The 21,828-nt window shown below is 28.7% G+C and overlaps 1 protein-coding gene across 1 annotated transcript in view; it reads right to left on the minus strand.

The window, feature by feature from the left end:
- The window catches only part of LOC142317481 (zwei Ig domain protein zig-8-like), a 214,889-nt gene extending 203,397 nt beyond the window's left edge, over positions 1–11,492 (minus strand). Inside the window, exons 1-2 of the mRNA XM_075354047.1 lie at positions 11,459–11,492; positions 10,666–10,826 (exon numbers count right to left, since the gene is read on the minus strand). Coding sequence (XP_075210162.1) covers positions 10,666–10,826; positions 11,459–11,492 — 195 coding nt within the window. The remainder of the gene's footprint in view (positions 1–10,665; positions 10,827–11,458) is intronic.
- Between the last annotated feature and the right edge of the window lie 10,336 nt (positions 11,493–21,828).

Below are 21,828 nucleotides of genomic sequence, written 5' to 3' on the forward strand. Positions count from 1 at the left end.
TCAAGCCTATGCAGGTATTTGATATTGCGCTGTTCTACAATCTCACGAACCGATGGGAGCTCCAGATAATCCTGAATCTCATCATTCCGCGTGAACCACGGAGCTTCAGCAATTACCCTTGCTACTTTGTTCTGAAATCGTTGTATAATTTCCACATTACCAGTAACTGAAAATGGGTTTTTGAACGGTCGTTTATGTATATTTGAATCCACATCTTCCCAATAGTATCATGATGAAATGAATGGTGATAATTTTATACAGTGGTTTAAAAAAAATTGTGAAAATTGTTTCTGAGGGATTGGAATCATAATGGATAATACGCCTTTCCATTGCATGAAACTGAAAAATTTTCCAAAGGCTTTGACCCGAAAATAGGAAATTACCGAAAAATTAAATTAGAAGAAAATCTAGCATATAGAAGATATGTTAAAAGCAGAATTTAAAAAAAAAAGAAGGAAAATCAGTTAAACAAAATTATATTCATTATCAAGCAGATGAAATTACAAAGTAAAAAAAATTTGTTGTGTGGCGTCTTCTTACATACCATTGCAATTTTAACTGGATAGAATTGATAAGGGCACAAGTCAAAGGCTACATTGGTAGTAATAACACATTTAAATTAAGTGATGTAAAAGATTTATAAATAGAAGGTCTAAATAGAGTAGATACAACTGCTTAGAAACATTTTATTCAACATGTTATTAAAGAAGAAAAAAGACGAAGGAAATTGAGCAGTCGGCTTGCTTGAAAATATTGTTGAAGATATTGTGATAAATTTGGGAAACGATGACAATAGTTCAACAGGCAGAAGATTATGGGGTTCTGAAGAAATACTCACTAATGAGATAAGAGATAACAATAATCTTTTCATGCCTATTTTTTTATTTTTTCCTATTTTCATTTGCTTTTAGGCTATGTCATTTTTAGAACTGTAAACGTATTTCGTTGACTTCGCCGTGCCCTCGAGTTCTTCGGACTCTTTCCGACGAAGTTCTAACGAACTTCTTGATTCTTTTTTCCGATTTTTTTTATGAAATTTTAATATTGCAGTTATAAACTTTCTTAAAATTTTTAAGGTAATTATAATTTTCTTACAATTTTTTAATTTTTTTTTTTTAATAGAACTTATTTTTACTTCATTTGTTTGTTATAAATAAAGGAAAGTGTTTGTCTCGGATGGATTGGGCTAAATTAATTTAAATTAGAATCATACTTCAGCTTTGGTTTACTGCATAGTTAAATAAGGAAAAATCTTAACAATAATTAACTAAGGGATCTCAAGATCGAGGTTTTTTTTATAGATAAGAGTCTTACCAGTTTTTCATCTCGTGTCTACTAATGTAAAATTTTACGATAAAAAGTGTTTTATAAAAGCTGTGACAAAATGAAATTAAAAATAAATTTATAAAGTTTCTTTATTTACAATAAAAAAAAATATATATATATATATATTGATTGCAAATAATACTTTCAATGCATAAATATTTAAAAAGTGAAGAAATATTTGTTAAACTGATATTCTTACTCTTATTATAAAAACGAACACACCGAATTCATTCAAAATAATTATCCATGAAAGAATTAAATATCTTATAAAAAATTTACTAAAAACTGTTCAACGAAATTCACCCATTACAAAAGAGTAGTAAAAAAGATTATTTATCAGATAGATAATGGGAATAATTTTATGAATATATATTCTTTTCACATGGAGATAAAATTCACTTATGTAAAAAGCAGTCAAAAGGAATTATCATCGAATTTTTCTTTAATCTACTTTAAGAAAAATTACTTATACTAAAATACGATTGAATTCTTTATTCAAATCTGATTGCGAAATCAGAAATATTTAACTGCAAATAAGAAGTTTGAAACTTAACGGTAAAATTATAATTTGCTAATAACAGTATATTCTTAGTTACAAAAAAGAAAGGATTTATACTTTCTAATATTTAAACTTTACGATTTATCCTTTCCTGAAATATTAGTATTTCCTGAAATATCATTAAAACTTATTTTTCTTAATTTAAATTAGAAAGATTATTAGTTATTAACTTAATAATAATAACTAACTATTATTATTATTATTTTATTTCAACCAAAAATAAAATTAAATATTAGAATTTTATTAAAGTAGATTAAAGTATTTATCTCTTATTAAGAAACAACGCGATGGTATTATGTATAATTAAATATTAATTTTGTCAAATAATCTACCTATGCATCAGTCACGTTATTTTATTAGAATGTTTCCGAAACAGCCTGCGTCTGAGAAACGCAGCCGTCCCTTAGATACTGCTACGGTAGATAAGAATACATGAAGGAGAGAATATAAATATGTTAATATTCACTGATGTAAACATTATTTGAAAAAAATAGTAGATGAATAAAAGATTTACGTTGAAAAAAGTAATGCGTCATGTTAAATACCTACTACAGAGGAAGAAATTGAGTTAGAAAATAAATAATTACGAAAGAATTGTTACAGGAATATAAATTAATGGAATATCAAATAATAATAATTGACGTGTAACAGGAACATAAATGGGTAACAAGAATTTAAATACTAAAAAACATGGTATGAAGAATGGATTTACAAAAATGGAATAAAAATAATGGAATTCTACACCACATCTACAAAAAATTATTTTTTATGAAATTATATTTAAAAAATGAAAGTTAACATAAAAACACTTTGATTTAAGGGAGAGAAGTTTAATACAAAAAAAGTAAGACTCTTCTATCTAAACATAAATAACAAGAAAATAAAAAAACAAAATAGAAAGATAAAGAATTTCATAGGATCCGTTGAAACGTGTTGTGAAGAGTGAATATTGAAGTTGGAAGAATTGAAAAATAAAATTTATTTAAATGACCTCTGACAGAATCATTCCCTGATATTCTGCTTAAAATTTATTTTTTAATTTATCTGACAACTTTTCAAATTATAATAAAAATGCATTTAAATTGAAAAATGTATTCTTTGATTATATATTCTATATTAAATAGAATATTTTAAAAACCGGTAAACTTTCAAAGAAATTAATAAGAGGTTTTGAAAAGAGGAGCTGTTTCAACTTACAACTATTGTTTTGGGTATCCCTTACGTAGCACCAAGTTATATTACACATAGGCTTATTGTTATTGAAGTGTTTTTTTTTTATTTTTCTATTTTCGGGAAACATTCTATTAAAAATAAAAGCTTAACTTAAATATAATATAGTATGAATTAGCACTTAAAATATTTCTTAATATTAAAAAAGTAAAGGGATGTGAAATACAATAATTCTTATACACTAACTTTTTATTTTTTTCCTTTTTTTTGGTAAAAATTCTTTCAACTTGCATATGATACATAATAGCCTGCTTTGTCTACCCTTAAAAATACTTCTTTTACGTGAAATATCTAACAGTATATATTGTACAATTTTTGAGGCCCGTTTCGTAACTTGTATTACAAAAATAAATAATAATGTTCTCTATTATTGTTTTTTTGAATTTGCAGTTTTATTTTAAAATTGAAAATTTGAATTTTATTCTTTTTTTGCCGGCAGGTTTAATTTTTGGTTAATAGTAAAGTATTAAAACATCCATTAGATTATTATAAAATATTGAATAATAACCTCAAATTTTTAAACCATATCCAGATAACGGTACTACTAGAAACATTATTATATCAACTCCCAGTTCTATAATAATTTTTTCTTTTATAAATATGATCAATAAGAAATTACCGATTAATTATTTTCTATGTATAATCTGTATATAAGGAAAACGGTTAGCAGAATCATTCAAATATATTCTTATTTAGGAAATGAAATTATATCAACTTAAAAACAAATCAAATAAATGTTTTTTATATTTCTTTTATAGCCTCATTTTTTTAATGAAAAGTTAAATAAAAATGTAGAAATTAATGTAATTCTGTTTTAATGGATTAAATGACTTGTTTTTAATAGTTTTAAATAAACAATCACTTAAAAACAATAAGATATATTAGGATGTGAAAGAAAAGAGCACTAAAAAGAGAGAAAGAAAAACTGTCACAGAAATTTAGTGTGGTGAACGTCTAGGCTTGTGTTCGTACACGCTGTACGGGCATGAAAACGAAAAGAGATAATGTCTCCTACAAGTACAGGAAATCATTGCCTTATGTCTCGGTAAGTTCATGTTGTTTATGGATCGCTTAAAACTTCAGTAATGTGAAACTATCACGCTGAGAACTTCTTCCTCTTACATTTTATGTAAATATTTAACTTAAATGTAATTTTTAACGTCCCGATCCTGAAATAAATTTTGTATTGCTTTGAAATTAAGATCAAGATATTTATTGATAAATTATTTGGTCCCTGTAAGAACAAATTATAAACGACATCTAGTAGGAGTGGTTGATTGGAGAAGCAAAAAATTTCATAAACGTTCTTCATACAGATTATTTTCAGAACAAAATTGGAGCTTTTATTACAACTTAATCGAAAATAGATTGGAAATATGAGCTCTACCTTTAACTTATCTTCACTTTTTTAGAGGGATTTAAAAAAAAAATACCATAAACATTTTATAGAATTGTAGTTTCCTCCAAGTTAAATTTCAGTTTTAAAGCTTTAAGAAGATACTATTATAATCCAATTTATTCATCAGGATCATTTTAAGGAAATAGTATAACTTAGAGAAAATATTCTTTTGAAAATTACTGGAGTAATATTATTTTCAACTATGATTCATCTCAATTAAAATAAAGCGAAGGTCATAAAGTACTATTTTACTTTAAAAGAAACATGTTTGCAAAGTTTCATTCTCATAAGATCATTTTTTCTTTCCTTGTACGAAGAAAAGGAAGTATTGTGATTGCGAAACATTTCAGTCTACATATTTCATTGACTTTTTTCTTTTTTTTTTAACTTTTTTTACTTCCTTGTTCGAAGTAAAGAAAGTATTGTGATCGCCAAACACTTGGGGTTTCATATTTCAACCGAAATATCCCTTTTGACCATCCCTATATCCATGTTGACTAATGGTATGTATGTATGTTCGTTTTTTTTGTCTTCAGTCATTTGACTGGTTTGATGCAGCTCTCCAAGATTCCCTATCTAGTGCTACTCGTTTCATTTCAGTATACCGTCTACATCCTACATCCCCAACAATTTGTTTTACATATTCCAATCATGGTCTGCCTACACAATTTTTCCCTTCTTCCTGTCCTTCCACCATTAAAGCGACTATTCCAGGATGCCTTAGTATGTGGCCTATAAGCCTGTCTCTTCTTTTAACTATATTTTTCCAAATGCTTCTTTCTTCATCTATTTGCCGCAATACCTCTTCATTTGTCACTTTATCCACCCGTCTGATTTTTAACATTCTCCTATAGCACCACATTTCAAAAGCTTCTAATCTTTTCTTCTCAGATACCCCGATCGTCCAAGTTTCAGTTCCATATAAAGCGACACTCCAAACATACACTCTCAAAAATCTTAATTAATTTAAATTAACATTTAAATTATTTTTTGCCGTAAACAAATTATATTTCTTACTGAAGGCTCGTTTAGCTTGTGCTATTCGGCATTTTATATCGCTCCTGCTTCGTCCATCTTTAGTAATTCTACTTCCCAAATAACAAAATTCTTCTACCTCCATAATCTTTTCTCCTCCTATTTTCACATTCAGTGGTCCATCTTTGTTATTTCTACTACATTTCATAACCTTTGTTTTGTTCTTGTTTATTTTCATGCGATAGTTCTTGCGTAGGACTTCATCTATGCCGTTCATTGTTTCTTCTAAATCCTTTTTACTCTCGGCTAGAATTACTATATCATCAGCAAATCGTAGCATCTTTATCTTTTCACCTTGTACTATTACTCAGAATCTAAATTGTTCTTTAACATCATTAACTGCTAGTTCCGTGTAAAGATTAAAAAGTAACGGAGATAGGGAACATCCTTGTCGGACTCCCTTTCTTATTACGGTTTCTTTCTTATGTTCTTCAATTGTTACTGTTGCTGTTTGGTTCCTGTACAAGTTTGCAATGGTTCTTCTATTTCTGTATTTGAACCCTAATTTTTTTTAAATGCTGAACATTTTATTCCAGTCTACGTTATCGAATGCCTTTTCTAGGTCTATAAACGCCAAGTATGTCGGTTTGTTTTTCTTTAATGTTCTTTCTACTATTAATCTGATGCCTAAAATTGCTTCCCTTGTCCCTATACTTTTCCTGAAACCAAATTGGTCTTCTCCTAACACTTCCTATGTATGTTCCTATGTATAATTAAAATTTTAATTAATGAAATATTTTGATCTTAAATGGAAGACATATTGGTTCGAATCAGATTTCATCTCCTTTTGTTTTTTTATTTTTTTTTTAACTTTTATTTTTTTTAAATTAAATATATTGATTTAATAAGTAATAACCCCGTAATTGTAAAAAAAAATAACAATAATAATTCAATGATTGTAAAAAAAAGAAGAAAAACATTATTAGTGAAATAAAATTTTATGTACATTTAAAAATGTGTAAAGGTAATTTCGTAGGCATTAAAGATGTGTATATGTAATAGATTTGGTGAAACATCTGATATTAACTGAAAATTATAATTTAAAATCTTATTATTTTTAGATTTTCTTAGAAAATTCTTACAAAAATTGTATATTTATTTTTTTTTTAATTATCTCATCTAATTATTTGACGAAAATAAAATACATTTTTAAATTGTATTCTGTTTTAAGTAATTGTTGAAACTTTTTTTTTCACTATCATGTAATATGCACAAGATTTCTGGTGTATCGTATAAATAAAAGTTAATAATAACTAAAATATTACGTTTAGTGAACTCTTGTATACTTGTAAAAAATATTAATTTTGACCTTACCATGTAGAATAATCAATTTTTTATTATTGAGTTATTTGGTAAACAATTTATTTAAAGAGTAATCAAGGGACTTTTACTGTAACCTATTATTTCAGGTAAGATTGTTGAATTAGTAGTTGTATAAATATTTAATAAAAACTAATATTTTAGAAATTGTGTAACTGTCCACTTTTATTAAAAAATTGGAGGATCGTATGTCACTTTCAAATGAAATAAAATGAAGTGCAGGAAAAATATGTATATGCAATTTAATAGACAAACAAGGAAGTCTTGTAGTGTCCATGTCGGATTTTTTTGTTATTAGGTTTGTTTAATAAAAATAAGCTTGCTTTACTTTTACTCAAAACTTCAATGAAAAATTAATCCGATTTGTAGATCCATGAATACCCGGTAAGGATTTATAATTACCAAGTAAGTATACCCGAGAAGATTTTGTGATGAGTGAATAATAGAGGATTTAGCCAAAAATTCCCTTTCCTGACAGAAGTAAAAGGTGCTCGTATGCTCTGCTTAAGAAGTAAGAAATTACATTCTTTGAATTTTTACACCCAAGGAACTTACTGAATAATTGAACTATTTTCTGTATTTTATGAGTATTTTATCAAAATTTAGAAATGATGAACCGATGTTCAATCAACTTTGTCTAAATTACCAGTCACTTCTAGAAACGTGTCTGTTTAATAGACAGTATTTCAAAATTTAGTTCAAAACTTCCTAAAATTAACTTTTTTTAAATTACAGTATAGGAAAAACATTGCTAATTTAGGATACCAGGTGATTTTACGGATGATTTTTTCATTTTAAACATATTGATATACTGTAATTTTGTATTTATAGTAAAATGAAATAGGTCAAAATTAATTTAGATAAATCAATAGGCAATTAAATAAACAAACGTTTATTATTTTATAAAAATAAAAAATTAGTACAATCATAAATTCAAAATTAAAAAGAGAGTAATCTTGAAATTGAATGAAAAACATTTTGACATGTTACGACAAACTATATCTTTTTACCATTAAACGATTACCGGTATGAGAACAAACAAATTTTTATTTTGCAATAATTTATTTGTTGAAAATGAAATTAATGGGGCCAAAGTAAGTCTATTGCTCACAACTGACAATAAAAAATAATTTTTTTTTGAAAAGATTTCAAGAAAGAAACTTTATTTTAAGTAGTGTATAACAAACAGAGATGAAGACACGGTTATTACTTTTAATGCTGAATAAAACATACGGTTAAGAAGTATTTTTAACTTACGGAAAAGTTTTAATGCAGTAAAATCTCTGCAAAGTAACAAATTATTCACTTTATAATGTGTAGCTTAGCATGTTTTGTTAGGAATTCCTCAGAAACAGAAATTCCTTTTAAATGCATACCTAGCAAAGCCATCTAATTTTTAGAAAATTATCATGTAATAAAGTAATCTACTTAAAGAATTCCTTAAACGAATCAAACGTAATATTCATGGACTTACTGCTAAGATAAAGAAAATTATTGAGTCGTAATTGTTTAGAGCTCATATTCGAAAAATTAGAAAATCAATATAGTATTATTCACATTTATCATATATAAATAAAAAGATTATTTGGTAGTTTTGTATTTTACAAAATTTTTGAAGGCACTGCCTTATCGATATACACTTCAGAGGAATGTTACTCAGCCTGGTGACAGGAAAGAGAAAATCTGGTTTGATTTATAAGCATTCTTCTCAGACAACTCCAAGGATGCACAAGCTGCATAGATTCCTCCATCTCAGTACAATTCTGACAGAAAGGAACTACATCCAGAGAAATGAAAATTTAAGAATTTTCAACTTTATGATTAAAAACATTAACATTATGAATTAAAATAATTCATAGAAAACGTCAAGATCACATTCATCTTATTCTGAGTTCTCTTGAGAGATCGGTATAACTATCTATTTAAAAAAAAAAAAAAATATATTGATCCAGAAATTAATACGTTACTCTTTAGCAAAAAATTATTAAACTAATTATAGAGTAATTTCTTAATCAAATTATTTTGACTTATAATGGCTAAAATATTTATCCTATGTAACAGGTCACCTTAATTAATAATGGAGCATATGTTAAAACAAAAATTATTCCAGCTTTTACTTTTTGGGATCATCCAAAAAACTTTACAATAAACATAACATAATCATTATTTCATACCTTATCATATATTAAAAGACTGAATAGATTATCTATTCATTAAAGTACACATATTAATTTTAATTAGAGATATACGACACACGTACTTCTTGCCTTGTGTAGAGCTATGATTTTGTTTGTGAATGACTGCAATTCACACGAAGGCACGAAACTCCCAAAATTCAGTTAAACCAAACGTCTCTTTTACTGCTGCTACATCAAGCCAAGTCCCTGCAAATGCAAGTAAAAAACAACGTGGAACATGCAGTGAATTAAAACAGCTCGTTTTGGTTTTGTCTGATCAAGTTGCCTCGCCCACAGCAACTATTTCAGAGCTTCGTAAGAGTACAAACAAGAAAAAAGGTGTTTTTAGACTGGTATTTTGTCCAACACTGACCTCTCCCTGTCATCACCAAGTTTACTCCCTCCCCTTAACTGGTCGGTTTGTGACGACTTTCACGGCAACGACCATAAACCAATTACTTACTTTGGTGCTAACCGAGTGGTGAATAAAAGACCGGGGAGATGGATTCTTGAAAGAGAAAATTGGAACAGTTTCCATAAAGTTTTTCCATCACAATATAACGATACTGCTGATGCCCTACATCAACTTACTTCTTTTATCTTCCTTGCACACGAGAGTGGTATTAGATTCGTTCACAAACATAAAAAAAATTCAAGACGTCCCTCCATTCCCTGGTGGAATGATGATTGTCAAATCGCGATTAGGAAGCGACGGCAAGTATTGCGTAAATTTAATCGTAGATCTACAAATGAACATCTCAATTTGTATCGTAGAAGTAGAGTGGATAGTCGTCGCGTATTCATAAAAGCTAAGAGGAAGTTATGTAGAACTTATGTAGATACCATCTCTTGAACCACTCCCATGTCTACAGTGTGGAGAAAATCACAGAGTCTATCCTACGCCTTATTCACAAAGAACTTGTTACTTTATCGACTGGAGTCGAAAATTACCTGGCTGATTGTTTTCGTTTGGTATCCTTACATCATCATATACTAACGAATTTCAGGGATATAAGATACGAATAGAAACATTCCCGTAAAAAATTGCTGATTGGGTCGCCGAATTAAATACTTCCTTTACATTCAACGAGTTGTCACATGCATTAAAAATCTCACGTGACACCTCTACCAACCTGGTGTCATTCGTCTCAGTATGCTCTCAAACTTTCTCAATTCGGCACTTCATCACCTATTGCGTATATATAATGGCTTGTTGTCCGCGCATGTTTTCCAACCCATTTGATTGAAAGCCATTGTACTCGAAATTAAACGTACTTTTCGACAGTCGTCTTACGAGAGTCAAACACATTAAACGGTTAAAAGCGAGACGTTTACAAATTCTAAATATTGAACGAGTTCTTAAAAACACCAAGCGGGGAGCTGACCGATGGTTTATGTTGGGTTTTAGTTATTCTTTAGTCCGATCCCGTTAAGATTATTGTTTCACATGTATATATTGGGAAATTAATTATACGTTATGTTTCAGTAACAGTTAGTTAAACAATATTTTACTTATTTGTAACCAAACCATCCAGAGAATTTAAATATTCTATTAATATAAAATGTTTGAATATTATGTAAATAATCCTAACAGTATTAAACATTTTAATTTTACTCACAGTTCGATTTCCGAGATTTTTCACACGACAATTGAGATAAGCTGTTTTTCCCACCAATCCAGTTAAGTTATTTGGTACAGTGGTGTCAAAGGAAGGTCCTGTTCCAGGCGTAGGCAAGTCCTGTAGGAATTCCGTTCTAAACCGTCTTGAGCCCCATGAACCTGAAAAATTATTTTACTTTTAACATTAATTTCAAAATTTTTTTCAACCTTTTAAATTTTATATTATTGATAACAGACCAGTTGAGTTTTTAAAATAATAATAAAAATTAATTAATTTTTTTTTTCTTAGATAAAAATGAAACTTATTAAATATATACAGACGTTTTTGCAGTTACACCCTAAGTTCAATCATTATGGTTATACATTCGGATATGTGCAAATGACTACAAAATAATTTCCGTATGCGGTTACAGTGCTTTTTGAGAAGAATATGACCCTTTAACTTAGGAATGTACACAAAAATATGTCGTTTGTTGCTAGAAATGCAAGAAGGATAAATTTTTTGATATATTTAAAGTAGTTTAAAAATCTGCATTTAACAAATGTATTCTTATAACAGATTTTAGTTCATACTTTTTCACCTAGTGTTTTCAAGAATTATTTTCACCTTGGTTCTAAATTCCATTTTTAAAAAAATTAAATTTCAGTTATGAAAGAACATTTGCTAATATTGTTAATAAACAAAACCAGTACAGGAAATAAGTAATTTTTAAATAAAATGATGAAAAAATAAAAAAATTATTCCACTCACTCTAGCTTTACTCATGCAATTAAAAATTAACAATTTATACAGTCAACAGCAATTTGTGCAAATTGTTTATTCATTTTGTTTGTAGGGCAACTGAGAAATAATATTTAAAAAAGAGAAAAAATATTTAAAAAAATACATATTAGTTTTGCTCTAATTCATTTTAAAACAATAAACTTATTTCAATCTCTGCTGTATTTAATCAGTTGAAATTTAGAATGAAACAAAAATAATTAAAAGAAAATTAAAATAAAGAAAAAAAAAATTTCAACCGCTATTTATCGAGTAGGAATTATTCCATGCTAAGAAAATCTTTCTTCCGAAGTTAAACAGTAAGATTGTTTCCAAGCACGCTAGACATTACAGATTGATGACTGTCAAGAAGATCTTTCTTTATTTTCTCGTAAAGTTTTTTTGTCCTTTTTATAACTTTTAATATTTTAAAATTCCTTTAAACATTAAGGATACAATAAATAAACAGCTAATTTAACATTTACGAAGACGTAAATAAAAACATCTTTCACGCGGTGACCAGTGAGTGAGAACTGTTGGAGCTCTCTCAGTAAGTTCTACTATTCACCGCTTTGAAATTTTAAGAAAAATGTTTAACCATAAGTCCAAACCGCTGACAGTTTGATGTTAAAATGAAAAAATTCATAAAAATAGAAAATTGCGTTTGATCGTAATTACATTACAAACGCATACAGAAAAAATTCAAAAGGGTTGTGTAAAGCAACATATCAGTCGATCATAATAATAGTAAAAAATAATTGTAAAACAGGGCTAATCAATAATATTAATAAATGATCCACTTAAGAGCACATATTAAACTATTATATATATTAGATTATTCATGTAAGAAGGAATATCCTGTGATGGTACGTCGAAAGTTGTTTCTTCAGGAGAATGTTACCTAATATCAACAAAAAATCTAAAAATATAGTTGAAACCGCGAATAACGAGCTCGCTCGTAACAATAACTTGCTTGTAACAAGCCAAGTTCCTGGATTTGTTTGGTTTACTATCACACTGATGATAAATTAACTTGCTTTTAGCGAAGTGTCGAAGCAGCATAAAGTTGGTTATTACGAGCATTTCCATTTTTTAAAATAATGTAATTCAATAAAAATTTAAATAACAACCAAATAATCTCAACGCCGGGGAAATTCCATTTCTTCATTTACGAAATATACATTTACGATTTATACGTAAAGGCTGTGACATTTTACGTGAAGCTTGTTCGGGTCAGGTCTGAAGGATGATGAAAATAGGACAGGTCTGAAGATTGTAAAAGGTCGTTGAACGGTACGTATAATTCAAGTACATACAAGTTCCATTGCGGTATTACAAAGGCTGGTAGTTATTTTAATTACTCGGTATTTTCCGTCTGCAAAATTGGAGGAAAGTCGATCCAAATAATCATCGGTCAAAACCGCCCAAACAGGTTGATCAACCTCTATAGGAAATTTTAAACGATTTAAGAGAAAGTTTGAAGATGGGCTTGGGTAAAGATAAATTTTTTCTGTCCTACCCTCACTGGTAAATTCAGTAGTCATAATTTTCAGCCTAAAGATGCAGTACTGTACCATAGAATCAATTAAACAAACAGTATTGCGTTAAAGTGATCGATCGGATACCCATTAGCCAAATACAGTACAGTAAAACTGTAGTCGCGTCAGTGAATGCGTTTTCATTAGTTTCTTGCTAAAAAAATTGTACATTGGAATTTTTAAAAAGTTTACTCTATTAACTAACTATGGTTAATTTTAATGAACAATGTCGGGCTCTAAAGAAAACAACTGTCCGTGAGGGATAAAATCCAAATTATCCAAGAACTGAAACGAGGCCTATCCAATTCAGATGTATGCTAAAAAACATGGACTTTCTTCATCCACAGTTTCAACGGTATAGAAAAGTCGCGAGGAACGTACGAGTGCTCTTCAAAAAACACACGGAAGCAAAAAAACTCAGGCTATGTGACAAAGACCTCTTATCATGGTTTAAAGTGAAAAGAAGTGAAAATGTATCTATCAGTGGTAAAGTTTTAAAAATGTAGGCTGAAAATTCGTTATAAATCTCGGCTACGCCGATTTCGTTTGTAGCAACGAATTTAGCTGTTTTAACCGATATTATATAATATAATTTAGCCGATATTAACCGTTTTAAAACGGTTAGAGCGTTTTAAAACAGACATCAGCTTGTTTTTTTTTTTTTAAATAAATGTGGAAGCTAACAGCGTAGACAATTCAGTTGTAATCAATTGGGTGAATGATAATTGGCTACGTATTAAATCGAGTTATAAGAAAGAGCAAATTTTTAATGCTGATGAAACCGGCTTATTTTGTAAATTAATCCCCGACAAAACTTTTAAAGATGAAAATGTATTGGTGGGATACAGTCAAAGGTCAGGCTACCGATTTTGCTATGCTCAAATTTGACTGGGACAGAAAAACGGAAACGTTTAGTAAGTAAAAGGGAAATCAAGAAATCCAAGATGTTTTAAGAATTTAAGAAACTTCCCGTCGATTACGTTTCTAATTGTAAGCACGGATGACTTCAGTGAATTTCGAACAAGAAAACCATAAATGAGATTTTGAATTGCAAAAAATAATAGAAATAGTTTATTATTTATCGATAAAGGCCTCGCTCATCCGTCACTGCATAACTTACAAAATATAAATCTTGTGTTTTTACGGCCTAATACCACAGAAAAACTGCAGTCAATGGATCAGTGATTTATTCGCATTTTTAATCATCATTACAGGTGGTTAATACTTGAATTCTAATTTTAAAACTAAATGAATTCCAAATGACGGTTTTCGACGCTATGAAGATTATGAAACGAGCTTGGTTTAATGTATCACAAGCTACAATTCGAAACGGTTTTAAAAATCCGGTTTCATTCCACGCCATATTTCGACGAAAGATTACCATAATGAAGACGATCCACCACTCTCAGAATGAATTGAAACTCTTAACTCGACAAAAAATCAACTTTTCAAGAATACTTAATAGATGACTACGCAACAGCCGATGACGTACAAACATCAGAAATTCCGACTGATGAAGACATTATTACTGAGGTAACTAAGTCGTTCAGGTATAGTGAAGTTGAAACTGAAAACGAATATGAATCTACTACTCTTCCACTCGTATCAATGATCGACAATTTAGAATGGTTTAAATAATTAGCGAAATTTCGTGAGACGAATAATGTGAGTGATGAATTTATGGAGGACTTGAATAAAACTGTTTTCATGATTACAGGTATAAGATTATTAAAAAACAAAAAAAAAACGATTATTTTAAGGCTAATTAGCTTGTATGCGCAATTAAGTTTTGTAGTATTTTGTTAGAATGAAGAAAAAATATATAAGAATAATTTTTTATATTTAAAAAATACAGGTTTTACGGAAAAACGTGACATAGAAATTTTTGGTGGGGGTTCATTTGTTAATTTCCTGAACGATTTTGGTAAGTTTTACTGCATACTTATTACCGCTCTTTTTCTCCTAATTCATTGAACGTTAACAGTTTTGGTTAAAAGTAAAACATATTAGCGTCTAAAAATTGCATTTCATCTAAATTTCATTTGTTAATCTATAATACAAAACACATCGATATATTTTATTTTAAAACAGCTTCTTCTTAGGTATACAGAATATTTTTGTATTATAATAGATAACGACTGCGTAAAAATTTACGGTTATGAGGTGGCAACTCGACAGTACCGAGCACTCTGATGTAACGAGCATATACGATCAGACCACTGAACCTCGTTAAAACCAAGTTTTACTATTTTATAAATTTTTAAGTGCATGATGTTGGAGTACAATACAGTAAGTAACCGTCAAAATATATCTAATCCGTTTCTATTTATTATTTATATACTAATTAATTCGCATTTATGAGTTCATATTTGTTTGAAATGTTGAAATTAAAAATTCGTTTAGATCTCAAAACGATTTGCTGAAATTAATCTATTTTCTCACCGATCCCGTTATGTTATTCAGTACATAATAATACGTATTATTTTGTTAGTATTACTTCAGTAAATTCTTATAAATGAATTTTATGGTACATTGAAGTACAAGATATATTCGAGTCCTCTGGCTGTTAAAATAAAATACAATCGAATATATGAAATGATAATCTTACCACCAACATCATATGCGCCCTTCTGAATTCCCAAAAAGTGTAATTAGTACAGTCATCATAAAAAAAGAAGTTGAAATACTGAACAAAATATATGTCCATACCTTCCTATCACTGTTTAATGAAAGTACATTGTGAACAATTATTGTTATTCAGCAAACTCTTTGTGGCTGAATAGGTAGCATCTCGCCATTTCGTGTGGAGATCTAGGGTTCGAATCCCTATCAGGCATGGCATCTATTTATCCGCTTCCAACTTCCACCAGGTTAATGACCATAGCTGCTGATGCCCACTCGTTTATATATAAAAAAGTTGACATTCATTGTGTTTTATATAAAACACAATGAATTTTTTTTTTTTACTAAAATTAATATTTCACTGTTGATGTTTCATCTGGAATTATATTTTATACACAGATCAAAAATTATGTGGAGAACATATACATGGGAAATGCTAAAAAATTTTTTAAACGTATTTCTAATGAAACTATGGAAAAAACGTTTATACTTGATCCAATGATAAAAAAATAAAAACGAATTTTCTAGATACTGGGATGACAGTGACAGATAGCTGTGTAAATAAGAAAACTACAATAGAAGAGAAAAGAAACAAAGAAGAGTAATATTAATTTGAAAATCCGTTATAAAAAAAATAGCAGTGCTTATAAGATTGGCTTGATATTTTTGTTAAAAATATATTTAAGAATTATTTTTAAAAAAATGAAATGTAAAATATATAATGGTAGAGTTTAAAGAATAATAAAAAGAATTTAATTCATCATCAGCATGTTTACACTTTAATTTTCGGAATTGAGATCAAAATATAAAAGAAGAAAGGCGGCTAGAATTTATTGACGATATCGATTGAACACTGCAAGAACAAAGGGGGTATCGGGAAGACAAGTCAAATATAAAAGTACCGATAAATAAAGGAAATAAAATGATAATTGTTAGTACAGGTAGCGATTGGTTTCGCACTGGTGTATATAATTATTTGTATATAAGCAAACTGAGAGAGTATCAATATGTAATGGGTTTTGCAGCTAATAATAAATGGATTCAAAATAAAATTATTATTAATGGATTATTACAAAAATCTATCACCCTGTTTTTTTTGGGCTCATTGAGATAATCTATTGATAATTGATAATCTATGGACTATGAGTTCATGTTTTGAGATTTTGGAACATCTCATCGAGCTGAACACTAATATAATGTCCTCGGCAGATGTGAAGAATTGAGTACTTTCACTCATAATAATTAATGAAATTCCAAATGTATGTGAAAAAAAATCATAAACTAAAAAACTGATTTTTGAATGAAAATCAGGTACTGCCTTTAATGCCTCATTACAATTTATGATTACAGAAAGGTAAAACATGTAAACTTATGAAGCAAGTATAGGAAAAAAGTCGGTTCTTGTAAACGTTTTTTTATAATTAATTTATTTTTTTGTTAAAATACGTATTTTGTTAAAATAAAATTATTTTCAAAATATGTAAACTTAGTTTGAAAAATTATTTTGAGCCTTTCTGGATTCAAAGTCATATTTTTATATTGTTATAGATTTGTAAAATTTCAATCAATGGTGGAAGGTAATAAGACTAATTTTATCGTTTCGTTGGGTATGAAAGTTAACAAAACTTGTGTGGAAAATCGTATATCATCTTGGATGTTAGATCAAAATGTAAAATATATCAATTAATCGTTAAAATTCGCATATAAAATTAGATAATCATTCAACATCCGAAACTGGACGAAAGAGTAAGTTAATATCTCCAACTAAAAGAAAACATACTCCCCTACTGATAAAAGACTACAGAGATTTAGAATTTTAGAGGAAAAAATTAGAAGCAATTTACTGAAAGATTAAGCATACATACATCATCGATGGATGGGATTATGAATGAAGATATGTCTATACCGAATTATTTGGCACATAATAAAAAAAAAAAATGTCGGATATTATGTGCAATCTGCGATTAACCTCATTGATGTGTATGATTCAATGAATTATGGAATCAATGTTTACTCTAAATATAAAAAAATATAATATGTAAATATCGCACTATATATTCGATAAAAAAAAATTTTCAAATAGTTTGATATTTAAAAGTTTAAATATTTAAATATTTTTTTTTAAATATTAGAGTCGAAATTTTTATAAACAGTTAATTACACGCCATGAAAGGGAATTAATATAATTTTTCATCAGGGTCGAGACTAAGATTTATTTCGAAATCAGTTGTGAAGTGATTTCGAAATAGTCAGAAGTTTAGCAATTTAAAATGGCAACCACAAAGCCTAGATTAAGCTTAGAAAATTTGTAGTCCCAATAAAAAAAAAACTACTGCTTATGGCGTAGTAGGCACTAAAATCAATGTACGAAAATTTTCTTTGTACAAAAATCAGCTAGTAACAAGTTTCAGTAACCACGAAAACATAATACAACTTGGTAAAATTATGCCAAAGTGACTCCGTGAAGTTATTAAAACTAAGTAATATAGTAATTTTACTCCTAACTAGCATCCGAAATTATATTACATTCCCTATGAAGCCGGAAAAATTACGTAACTTTTTCCAAATTTGTTAATTATAGTCTATATCTAAAGATACTCAATACAAACGTATTTGAATAAAAAAAAAAGAATTTGGCATTTATTTAATATTACTGCGCAGTGCAGGTGAGGAAGCGATGAATAGATTATACAAACTGGTGTGTAATATTTATGAAAAAGGGGAACTTCCGTCAGACTTCAAAAACGTGTTATTGTAATGATACCAAAGAAAGCAGGGGCAGATAAATCTGAAGAATACAGAACAATTAGTTTAACTAGTCATGCATCAAAAATCTTAACTAGAATTCTATACAGAAGAATTGAGAGGAGAGTGGAAGAAGTTTTAGGAGAAGACCAACTTGATTTCAGGAAAGGTATAGGGACAAGGGAAGCAATTTTAGGCCTCAGATTAAAAGTAGAAGGAATATTAAAGAAAAACAAACCAACGTATTTGGCAATTATAGACCTATAAAAGGCATTCGATAACGTAGACTGGAATAAAATGTTCAGCATTTTAAAAAAGTTAGGGTTCAAATACAGAGATAGAAGAACAATTGCTAACATGTACAGGAACCAAACAGCAACAGTAACAATTGAAGAACATAAGAAAGAAACCGTAAGAAGAAAGGGAGTCCGACAAGGGTGTTCCCTGTCTCCGTTACTTTTTAATCTTTACATGGAACTAGCAGTTAATGATGTTAAAGAACAATTTAGATTCGGAGTAACAGTTCAAGGTGAAAAGATAAAGATGCTACGATTTGTTGATGATATAGTAATTCTAGCCGAGAGTAAAATGGATTTAGAAGAAACAATGAACGGCATAGATGAAGTCCTACGCAAGAATTATCGCATGAAAATAAACAAGAACAAAAAAAAAGTAATGAAATGTAGTAGAAATAACAAAGATGGACCACTGAATGTGAAAATAGGAGGAGAAAAGATTATGGAGGTAGAAGAATATTGTTATTTGGGAAGTAGAATTACTAAAGATGGACGAAGCAGGAGCGATATAAAATGCCGAATAGCACAAGCTTCAGTAAGAAATATAATTTGTTTACATCAAAAATGAATTTAAATGTCAGGAAAAGATTTTTGAAAGTGTATGTTTGGAGTGTCGCTTTCTATGGAAGTGAAACTTGGACGATCGGAGTATCTGAGAAGAAAAGGTTAGAAGCTTTTTAAATGTGGTGCTATAGGAGAATGTTAAAAATCAGACGGGTGGATAAAGTGACAAATGAAGAGGTATTGCGGCAAATAGATGAAGAAAGAAGCATTTGGAAAAATATAGTTAAAAGAAGAGACAGACTTATAGGCCACATACTAAGGCATCCTGGAATAGTCACTTTAATATTGGAAGGACATGTAGAAGGGCAAAATTGTGTAGGGAGGCCACGTTTGGAATATGTAAAACAAATTGTTAGGCATGTAGGATGTAGAGGGTATACTGAAATGAAACGACTAGCACTAGATAGGGAATCTTGGAGAGCTGCATCAAACCAGTCAAATGACTGAAGACAAAAAAAAAATTAATATTAGTCGCATTCCGTATTTAAAAAAAATTGTTTACATGTATACAAGTAATCAATTAATGAAATAACATTGTATGTGTAATATTATTGGTAGATTAATTCTCTTTTTATTTACTTTTTTTTCTATTTTTATTGATATGCTTGGTGTGCCTCATGTAAGGCAATATTTTCTATCAAAAATGTATTGTGAATCATGAATAGTAAGTACTCTTTCAAGGGATATATATTTTTTTTTATTAAAGAATTGAAAATGGGCATTAAACATTTGTAAATCTTGATCTTTGCATCAATATTAAATAAATATTTGATTTAGGTTTAAAATTTTCATACTTTAGATCAATTATAATGTTTGTATGTTCAATTTAAAAGCAATTAAATGCCTGGTAAAGTCAATTTAATGGAATTATTTTTCTGATGTTTCTGCGTACATCTTTAATATCTTCACAAATACTTGTGTTACAATATTATTATTTTTTTTATTTTTAAATTAATCTTTCCTCTCTCCAGATAACCAACTGCGAAATACTTTTTTATTTTTTTTTAAATTTCCCACTAGATGCTAATTTACTCAATTTACTTTCTAGTTCTTGAGAATCAAAGAGTGAAATCGTGTTGAACATTTGCCTCTTGCAAGAAAAACCTTTAGTTTTATTTGAACTATTAACTACGGTTTATTTTCATCTACAACTGTTTACACATGTATTTATTCATTGCCATATATTTGTGGCAATTTGTGGCACATGTTACATGTCACATATATGTGACATGTATTTATTCTAACAAACAAATAAGTGATAATATATACAAAGCATTGTTTAATGATTTGTTAGTAACTTGCCAAAAATACCTGTGAATAAAAATTTTAGTAATAATAAAGAAGTATTTTCAAATTAAAAATATTTTTTTATTCCTAATAGTAATAGAAAAGTAGTAAAATTATTATGATTTCTAATTACAATTAATAATATTAAAATACCGGTCGTGATTTATTTCTTAAATTTTATGAAATCAAATTAAAGGAGTACTGAGTTTTAGAGGTCGCCTGTTGGCGAGTGATTGTGTTAATGTGTCAATGTAAATATAGCGTTGCTATTTGACAGTTAATAAATAAATAACAAAGCACATTGTATGTTAAATAAATATTTTAACCCTGCTTGGGGGATTCGGGTATGCAAAATTCGGTAGCAGCCGAGAGAATTGCTTTTATATGTGAAAGCAATATATATGCAACCTGCTAATGAGAAAAAGAGACTGCGGCGGGATAAAGAAGCCACTAATCTTTATGTGTCTGAAGAAAGGTGGAAATTAAACACTTATTACTATTTTAACTATACCGCTTTATTTTTATTGTTTTTTCCATATTATCTAAAAAATGTAACAATTTTTGTTGAAAAACTGATTTTCAAATGGAATTTCTTTTAAATTAAAAAAAAAATTGGTATTAAATAAAACAATAGGTTTTTTTTTTATTTTAACCTAGCTTATCGCAAATCATTCGTCATAGAGCACTGTAATTTTCTATTCAAATAAATGGTGCCGCACGAACGATAATTGAATTAATCATATGATTTTCCTTTATCTTCTAAAGTGACAGAAGTGTACTATACCAATATTCTGATAGGTATTACAGTAGATAAAAGAAGGTTTTTTCCTGATAATCATTTCTGAATTGTATCATTTTAATGTTCATAATGAGTAAATTGAAAGCTAGTAAAAATACAGTGACCTATATAAAATATTAAATCAAAGTGATGGATTTACTATACTAAAACATTTCAGTCTCGTGATGATAAGATCAGTGAATATTTTACTCATGATGAAGTAACAGATATTAGCATGAAACTTATTCTTAATTTAGTTACACAGTAGAGTTGTTGGTTTTATTCAAAAACATATTTTATTTTAAGTTCTAATTTTGAGATTAAAGTCAGAGTTGATTTTTCAGATATTTTAGAATTATAAATTTTCTAGATTATCACTGCGTAGGGTTTATTTGGAGGATCCCCTTCGTTTGGACCCTCTGATATAACTATCCAGTTCCCGATTACTTTTTATTTTATTTGTTAATATGTATAAAAATAATTAGATTATAACAATTTTTCGCCAGTTGTTGATGCTTCCGTAAATTTCTCAAATCTAGAGTTAATTAAAATTCCCTATAAAATATGGCGA

The sequence above is a fragment of the Lycorma delicatula genome, chromosome 1, assembly GCF_047948215.1.
Source record: "Lycorma delicatula isolate Av1 chromosome 1, ASM4794821v1, whole genome shotgun sequence".
Taxonomy (NCBI): Eukaryota; Metazoa; Arthropoda; class Insecta; order Hemiptera; family Fulgoridae; genus Lycorma; species Lycorma delicatula.